Source organism: Trachemys scripta, chromosome 16, assembly GCF_013100865.1.
Source record: "Trachemys scripta elegans isolate TJP31775 chromosome 16, CAS_Tse_1.0, whole genome shotgun sequence".
NCBI classification, from domain to species: domain Eukaryota; kingdom Metazoa; phylum Chordata; order Testudines; family Emydidae; genus Trachemys; species Trachemys scripta.
In genome coordinates, this window is record NC_048313.1 from 10,304,950 (window position 1) to 10,313,451 (window position 8,502).

Consider the following 8,502-nt stretch of genomic DNA (forward strand, 5'->3'; position numbering starts at 1 on the left):
GTCCCCCCCATCAGGGGCCATGGGTGGGGGAGGGGCCCAGCCCTGTCTCGGCGAGGGGGGGACACTAACCCCCCCCCGTGCACTGGGCTGGGGGTAAAGCTGCAGCCCCCTGCCCGTCGCCACGGCTCCTTTCACCCCCCCGATTCCTCTCGCTTTGCCCCAAGGGGCTTTTTGGTACCCGGGCCCCCGCGCTGGGGGTCTGGGCTGGCAGGGATCGGCCCGGGGGGGGGGGGGGGGGGGGGGGCGGCGGGGGGGAAATGGGGGGGGGGGCTTTGGTTTGTGTATCAAAAAAAAATCCCCTGGCGGGGGGGGGGGGGGGGGGTGGAGTCTTTGGGGGTTCTGGTTGGCATCCCTGCAGCTGGGGGGGCAGGGGGGGCTGAGCTATGGCCAGCCCCTCCCTCCCCCGGCTGGGCCCCCAGGCAGGCAGCTGGTGCTACCCGGGGGGCTGCGGGGGAGGGTAGTGCTCAATGGGGACTTCGACATGGGGCACATCTGGGCGTGGCCGAGTCTGTGGGAAGAAGGAGGGGCAGGGTCATGCTGTGCCCAGGGGCTGTCCAGCCCTCCCCCCCCCCTCCGGGGACCTGTGCCCACCCCCTGCGCTGGGCTCTGCCGGAGCAGCTCCCAGGCCTGGGGCCTGGCCCAGCCCAGCCCTTCTGGTCCTGATGTCACCACTGCCCCACTCCTCCCTGGGGCCTGCCCTGCACTGTGGGTCCCCCCACTGGTGCTCTGCCTGTGCCCCCCCCCCCAGGCTGGGCCCCACATCCTCACCTGGGGGACCAGGTCGATCATCTCCACTGGCTTGGCCTCCCCCGGCTGGGTGCACGGGCTGTGGGGGGCATCGCGGGCACTGGGCTGGGCCAGCTCTGCGCCCCGGGGCACCGTCCAGCTGTCCTGAGCGCCCTTCCTGCAGAACAGGCTGCAATGCGGGGTGGGGGTTAGCATGGGGAGCGGCCCGGCTCATGGGGAAAGCCCTAGGGCTGGCAGTGAGGCCTGGGGAGCACCGACCCCATGCCCCCAGGAGCTTAGCCCCACAGGCCGAGGCCCTGGCTCTGCCCCCACCCCCTAATGGGTCAGGAGCCGCGGGCCAAGAGCGGCCGCCCAGGAGCCTCACCTCCTGTGGTAGCCGAGCATGAGGAAGAGGAGGCAGAAGATGATGCAGGCCATGCCGATGTGGACGCCCACCACGACGCCGGGCAGTGAGCTCTCCTCCCCCGGCCGACACGGGCACACGGGGTCAGCGTCTGCAGGGGGGGAAGCACAGAGCGTCCACACAGCCCCTGGGCACGGACAACCCCCTCCGGAGGCGGCCCACGGGACAGGTCCCCCCTGCACCCCCACAGGCGGCCCACGGGCTGGTCCCCCCTGCACCCCCCCACGACCACAGGGAGCCCACAGGCCGGGTCTCCCCTGCACCCCCACAGGCAGCCCACAGGCCAGTCCCCCCTGCACCCCGCACGACCACCTGCGGCCCACGGGCCGGGTCCCCCCCGCCCTCCCCACGGCCAGGCCCCCCAGTTGGCTGCCTGTCACTGGGGGGCAGGGGGTCTCCCCTGGGCACGCAGCAGGCAGTGCAGGGCAGAGGGGAACAGAGCCAGGAGTCCTGGCTCCCAGCTCGGAGCTGTCGGCCCCTCGCAGCCTGTCTGTGGCCCAGCCAGGCCCACCTGCTGCAGCCCCCCGCGGCCCCTCACCCAGCGTCGGGCCGCTCCCCTCCAGCCGGACGACCCGCACGGTGCTGTTGCTGTCTCCGTTCCCGTTGAAGGCCTGGAGCCGGAGTTCATAGGCGGCCGAGGGCTCTGCGGGGAAGGAGCCGCAGGGTGTGAGCCGGGGCACTGGGCTGGCGCCCGGCAAGAGCCCAGACCGGCCAGGCAGAGGACATGGGGAGGGGTGAGCCCTGCTCCAGGCAGGGGTGGGGCAGTGCCAGGCCCCCCTCCCCCAACACAGAGAGAAACCAAGGGGAACCTCACAAAGGGGCCAGGTGGAGGCCATGAGGTGCCCCAGGCTGCATGGAGGGGGACCATGAGGAGCTCAGGCCTGCGGGGGGGAGGGGCCGTTGGGGGTGCAGGGCTGTGGGGGTCACAAGGCTGCATGGAGGGGGTTGTGAGGGGGGAACAGGGCTGTGGGGGCCACAAGGCTGCATGGAGGGGGTTGTGAGGGGGGAACAGGGCTGCAGGGGGGAGGCCGTGGGGACACAGAGCTGCATGGAGAGGGCCATGGTGGGGGGGCGCTGGCCGGCCGGAGGGCACTCACCCAGGTTGCTATAGACGTAGGAGTTGGCCGTGTTGTCCAGGAGCTGCGGCCCCTCGAAATGGGGGCTGGGCAGTTTGCGGTGGAAGAGTTTGAAGCCCTCGATCCAGCCCGGCTGGGGGGGCAGCGCCCAGAAGACCTGCACCGCGCTGGCGTTGAGCACCTTGGTGAAGAAGCCGGGGGCTGCAGGGACTGAACAGACCATGGGGCTCAGCGCCTGATAGTGGGACAGCCCCCCCTACCCGCCCAGCCCTCGAGGAGGCAGGGAGAGGGAGCTCTTCACCCAGCATAGATATGCAGCCACCTCTGGGGTGGAATATGGCAGCATGCTGGGACAGGAGAGGCCAGGCAATTGGGGGGGGGGGCACCCTGGCCTATGTGACCGGGGTCAGGAACTGGGGTGTACAGCACCCAGGAAAGGGGGCACCTTGTGGAGCACAGCACCCCCAGTGAGCCCCACCCCCGCTCCTCAGCGCCCCCTGCTCAGCCCCACCCCCTGCAGCCCAGTGCCCCCTGCTCAGCCCCACCCCCGCCCCCTGCAGCCCAGAGCCCCCCCCTGTCCGGCTGGGGAGCTCGGATGCCCCGGCGGAGGGGGTTCTTACTGCTGCCCAAGGTGGTGGCCAGGACGGGCTCCGAGTCCTGGCTGGCCCCCAGCGGCGAATAGGCGCGCAGACGGATGCAGTAGGTGGTGGCGGGCGCCAGGCTGGTGAAGAGGTGCTGGAAGGTGGTTTTGCTCACGGCCTCCTGCAGCTCCCGGCTGTCGGACTCTGAAACAGGCAGGCCCGAGGGGCTGATGAGCGGCTGCCGAGGCCTGGGGGCTGGCGGGGGCTGGGGACTCGGTGCGGGCCAGGCTCGGAGGGGGGGGGCATGGAATGGGAGGTGGCTGGGGGGTGCAGTCTGGAGGCTCGGCGGGAGGGACGTGGGGGGGGTTGCTGGGGCTGGGGGAATGTAAGTGGGGGGACCCCGGGAGGAAAAGAGGGCTGGGGGGGTGTCAGGGCCGCTCACCTCCCGCCCTGCGGATGTGCAGCACGTAGCCGATGAGCCCCTCGGTCACCTCTGGGGGGGGCTCCTGCCAGGACACCTGGATGGAGGTGGTGGAGAGCGCGGCGGCCCGGACGCCCTCGGGGGAGCTGGGCAGCTCCTGGGCCAGGGTGACGGCCAGGCGGGCGCTGGCCTGGTTGGTGCCCGCGCTATTCTCAGCGATGCACTGGTAGATCGCTTCATCCTCCACCGTGAGCCCCTGGATCAGCAGGGTGCTGCGGGGGCCGGAGAGTGAGGGGCTGGGATCAGCCCTGCCCCCCCAGCCAGCCGGGTCCTCGCCCCGGGGCCAGCGCCCCATTCCCTGCCCCCCAGCCAGCGGGGTCCTCGCCCCGGGCCCAGCGCCCCATTCCCTGCCCCCCAGCCAGCCGGGTCCTCGCCCCGGGGCCAGCGCCCCATTCCCTGCCCCCCAGCCAGCCCGTTCCTCGCCCCGGGGCCAGCGCCCCATTCCCTGCCCCCCAGCCAGCCCGTTCCTCGCCCCGGGGCCAGCGCCCCATTCCCTGCCCCCCAGCCAGCCGGGTCCTCGCCCCGGGGCCAGCGCCCCATTCCCTGCCCCCCAGCCAGCCCGTTCCTCGCCCCGGGGCCAGCGCCCCATTCCCTGCCCCCCAGCCAGCCCGTTCCTCGCCCCGGGGCCAGCGCCCCATTCCCTGCCCCCCAGCCAGCCCGTTCCTCGCCCCGGGGCCAGAGCCCCATTCCCTGCCCCCAGTCGGCTGGTTCCTCGCCCCGGGGCCAGCGCCCCATTCCCTGCCCCCTAGCCAGCCGGGTCCTCGCCCTGGGGCCAGTGCCCCCTAGCGGGCCAGGGCCCCAGGGCCCCAGCTCACCTGTTGTTGTGGGTGAGTTTGATGTTCTCGCCCGGCGCCAGGATCCTGCCGTTCTTCAGCCAGACGAGGTGGGGCTCGGGGACGCCCTGCGCCACGCAGGTGAAGATGGCGCTGCTGCCCAGCGGCTTGGACATCGACTGGGGCCACTGCACGAACTCTGGGGGGGCTGTGGGGGAGGGGGGTGTTGCGTGGGGAGCAGACTGGGGAACACTGCCCCAGCCTCCCCCCACCCCACCTCCAGCCTCTCCCTGCCCCGCCCACCCACCCTACTTGACCCCCGTGAAGGGAGCCCCGCAGGCCCACCCCGGCCGTACCACAGTGACCCCCCATAACCCCAGCAGAGGCCGAACAGGCACCAGCCACGCTGCCAAGGCCTGGGCAGAGCCCAGCGAGACCCCAGCTGGACCGGGCGGTGACCCGTAGCCAACACCCAGCCCCAGCAAGCCGCCGGCACCCCAGGGCGCGGGGCTGGGCCTGGGGAGGGCAGTGCGGCTTGGGAGAGCCCCTGCCAATCTCATGCACCGGCCCATGGGCCTGTCTTGCCTGGGTGACTTGCCCATCCAGGCATTGGCCTGGGGCCGGCAGAGCCCTCCCCCCCGCAGCCCCTGGTTCCCAGCTGCCGAGCGCCCCTCCCCCAGCTCGTCTGAGCCCCTCAGCCCCACAATAGCCGCCCCTCGGCTGCTGTGAGCCCAGCTGGTGCCGAAAGGCCCCCTAAGCCGCTGTGACGGGGCCGCAGCTCATTAGCACCAGCGGCAGCAGGTCACGGCCCATCGCTCTGCATGGGGGCGGGGGGGTGGCTGCGTCCCTCCCCCAGGGTCCCTGCCCATGGGGAAGATGACTGGATTGACCCTCCGCTTGGAACCGGACCCCGGCCCTGTCCGAGTGGGGGGGTCTCCTGCCCCCACCGTGCTGTGAATCCCCCCCCCCCCGCTGGGGTTTGCAGGGGGGAGCCCCCAATCCCTAGGGCCCCTCCCCTGCCAGAGCCCTGGGCTCCCTGATCCCTGGCGTGGAAACCCTTCTAGGAGCAGGCGTGAGGCCCCAAACACCCCCCTGGCCAGTCCCTCCCAGTCTGGCCCCGTCCAGTCTCTGTCCCTCCCAGGCCAGGCCAGCCGCTGAAGGTGATTTAGTCCCACGCCAGCCTCGCCGGGGGGAGGGGGGGCTGGGCAGGCTCCCGGCCCCTCTGCAGCCTGGGGAGGGGGTGGTTAGGAAGAGGTCGCTGGGACGGGGAGGGGAGGGTCACGCCCCCCACAACCTTTGCCCCGTTGCTCACACAAAGCCAAGTGCGAGTCGGTCCGTCCGTCCGTCTGTCCCCCTTCTGCTCTAGCCGGCTTGGGGGCTGACGGTCTGTCCAGGCAGTTGTAAGCCATTTGTCCTCCCTTGGCCTGTGTCTGTCCGTCCCCTGCCCCTCACCCCGCCCTGCGGCCCCGGCAGACTCACCCTGCACCATGAGGATGCCCTGGGCCGTGCGGCGCACGCGGGTGCCCGGCCGGTTGGCAGCGCACACGTAGACTCCGGCGTGTTTCACGGAGACGTCCGAGATCATGAGGTTGCCAGTTCCCAGCACCTGGATCCCCTCCACGCCGATGGAGCGGCCATCTGGGGGTGGGGGGAGCTGGGGGTGAGGGGGGGGGGACAGGGCCATATCCCTTTGGGGGTAAGGCCCCATTTCCCCTCCCTGCGGCCTGTCAGCCAGGGGGTCTGTGCACCCCCCAGTCACTCACCCCCCATCCCCACTGTCTCCCCCACTCTCCCCCCTCCCACTCTGCCCCCCACTCAGCTCCCCCAATATTCACCCCCAGCCCGTGTCACCCTGTGATTGCCCAGGGGTCTTTTCAGTCCCCACCCCCGAAGCGTCCCCCACAAACGACCACGCGCCCAGGAGCAGCCCGGGGCCCGCTCACCGAGCCGGCTCCAGGAGACGATGGGCCGCGGGTTGCCGGTGGCGATGCACTCCAGGACAGCCGTCTGGTGCACCGTGATGGTCAGGTTCTGGGGGCCCGACAGGATCATGGGCTCCTTGTAGAGTTTGGGGGCTGAGACTAGGGAGAGAGGGTGATAATGGAGCCTAGGAGTCTTGGCTGCAAGCCCCCGATCCCAGCTCCAACCCCCCAGACCCACCTCCCTTCCCAGAGCCGGGGAGAGAACCCAGGAGTCCGGGCTGCCAGCCCCCCCAGACCCCACTCCACTCCCAGAGCCAGGGAGAGAACCCAGGAGTCCCGTCCCCTGCTCTAACCCCTCGACTGGGCTCCTGCTGACGGTCCCACACCGGGCCGTGGCCCACGCTCACCACTGATGACCAGCTGGGCCTCCTGGCTGCAGCGGCTGTTGGCGATGTTGGTGGCCACGCAGCGGTAGGAGCCCACGTCGGCTCGATGCACCCCGGTGATGTGCAGGATGCCGGCCGGCAGCAGGGTGAACCTGCGGGGGAGCGCGAAGGTCAGGGAGCGGAGCCGGAGCCCAGGGCGGGGACTGAGACCCAGTCCGTTGTGTGGGGAGCGCTGGGCCAGACTGGTCCCACTGTCACACACACACCCCACCCCGCTGGGCCAGGCCGGTCCCACTCTCACCCCCCCCCACGCTGGGCTGGGCCAGTCCCACCGTCACCCCCCCAGGTGTGGCTCTCAGCCCCCGCCCCCGCACTCACCGGTGGTCGCCGGGCGGCAGGGCCGTGCGGTTGCGCTCCCAGGTGATGGTGGCCTCGGGCACGCCCTGGATGAAGCACTGGAACCGGGCCACGCCGCCTTCCTCCACCGCCATGGACTCCGGGTGCATGTGGAACTTGGACAGGGCTGTGGGGGGAGGCACCGTCAGGGCAGAGACACCCTCCCCCGCTGGGCACCCCCTGGACACTGACCCCAGTGGAGAGGTGCTCCCGCTCCCAGGTCCTGGCCCCCATCCCCCTCTGGAGTCACCCCCCACTGCGCTCTCCCTCAGAGCAGTGCCCTCCCAGGCCCCTCCTTGCACAATGAATAAATAAATTAATTAATGGAGATATCCCATCTCCTAGAACCGGAAGCGACCTTGATAGGTCATCGAGTCCAGCCCCCGGCCTTCACTAGCAGGACCAAGTACTGATTTTGCCCCGGATCCCTAAGTGGCCCCCTCAAGGATTGTACTCTGGGGCTGGGTGAGGGGATGGGGGCTGCCCCATGTCTGAGCCTGGGGGACACCCAGCAGGGAGCTGGTTTGCGGGGCCCCACGTGGCAGAAGGCAGAGCCAGAAAGGCGCAAAGGAGGGTCCAGCCCCCGCTCACCCCACCACCCCATGTACCCACAGGCAGGGGGCTGAGGCACCCACAACGTGTTAAGCTGGGTGGGGGGAGACCAGGGCTCCACCCTCAGTCATATCAGCTGGGACCCCCGCAAGTGGGGTTGGAGCCCAGACACACCCACCCCTCCCAGACCTGCACCCCAAACCTTTGGGGAGGGACGGAGGGGGCTGGGCCCACGTGCAACATCCACCAGTGGGGACTGGGGCAGCGAGGGCTGTTCTGTGGCACCAAGGGCCGGGCCCTGGGCTGGTGCACGGGGCCGGGCCCTGGGCTGGTGGCACCACGGGGCTGGGCCCTGGACTGAACCACGGGGCCGGGCCCTGGGCTGGTGGCACCACGGGGCAGGCTGTGGGCTGGTGCACGGGGCCAGGCTGTGGCAGGTGGCACCATAGGCTGGCCCGTGGGCTGGTGCGTGCCCGTCCCCGACTCACTGGCGAGCTGCACACGGGCCTTGCGGCTGACCAGCAGGCCATCGCGGTTCTGGGCGGCACAGCTGTAGTCGCCCACGCTGGTCTGGTTGGCAGCGCCCTCGCCCCGGGGCCGGCGGTGGAAGCTCTCGATGCGCAGCGAGCCGTTGGCCAGCACGGCCGTGTGGCTGCCGTTGCCCAGCGGGGCCCCGTCCTTGTGCCAGGTGATGCTGATGGGCGGCTCCCCCTCCACCTGGCAGTGCAGCACCAGGGGTCGGTCCCGCACCGCGATCACGTCCGCCGGCTCCAGCAGGAACGCCAGCTCTGAGGGGCGGCCCAGCTCTGTGGGGAGCAGCCGTTAGACCCCACGGCCAGCGCTTCTCGGGCAATACCCGCAATGAAGCAGGATCGGGCCCTAGCTCCCTGGGCCACTGGGAGCAGGATCAACCCGGGGGGGGGGGGGTTGTCAGCCACCTCTGGGGCAGAACACGGCAGCTGCTTATACACTGCGTAGCCAAACAGCGGGACAGGCTAGGAAGTGAACGAGCCCAGCCCTGATTCCCGGCCCACCCTCAGCCCCTGCGTATCCCAAGCGGCCCCCGGACGGAGGCCCCCCCAGCTACTGAGCCCTGGCTGAAGGGGGGGGCATGACACTGGGGCACAAGGGCAGTGGTTCAAGGGTTTCCAAGGGACTTTCCATGAGCCCCCCCCCCCCCCCCCC

The 8,502-nt window shown here is 70.9% G+C and overlaps 1 protein-coding gene across 1 annotated transcript in view; it reads right to left on the reverse strand.

The window, feature by feature from the left end:
- Positions 1–433: 433 nt before the first annotated feature.
- Positions 434–8,502, reverse strand: part of LOC117888979 (immunoglobulin superfamily DCC subclass member 3-like) — a 28,673-nt gene continuing 20,604 nt past the window's right edge. Inside the window, exons 2-14 of the mRNA XM_034792776.1 lie at positions 7,806–8,123; positions 6,748–6,892; positions 6,391–6,521; positions 6,005–6,142; positions 5,541–5,699; positions 4,104–4,269; positions 3,250–3,500; positions 2,847–3,011; positions 2,248–2,436; positions 1,689–1,793; positions 1,112–1,241; positions 769–916; positions 434–508 (exon numbers count right to left, since the gene is read on the reverse strand). Of these exons, the coding sequence (XP_034648667.1) occupies positions 434–508; positions 769–916; positions 1,112–1,241; positions 1,689–1,793; positions 2,248–2,436; positions 2,847–3,011; positions 3,250–3,500; positions 4,104–4,269; positions 5,541–5,699; positions 6,005–6,142; positions 6,391–6,521; positions 6,748–6,892; positions 7,806–8,123 (2,120 nt within the window). The remainder of the gene's footprint in view (positions 509–768; positions 917–1,111; positions 1,242–1,688; positions 1,794–2,247; positions 2,437–2,846; positions 3,012–3,249; positions 3,501–4,103; positions 4,270–5,540; positions 5,700–6,004; positions 6,143–6,390; positions 6,522–6,747; positions 6,893–7,805; positions 8,124–8,502) is intronic.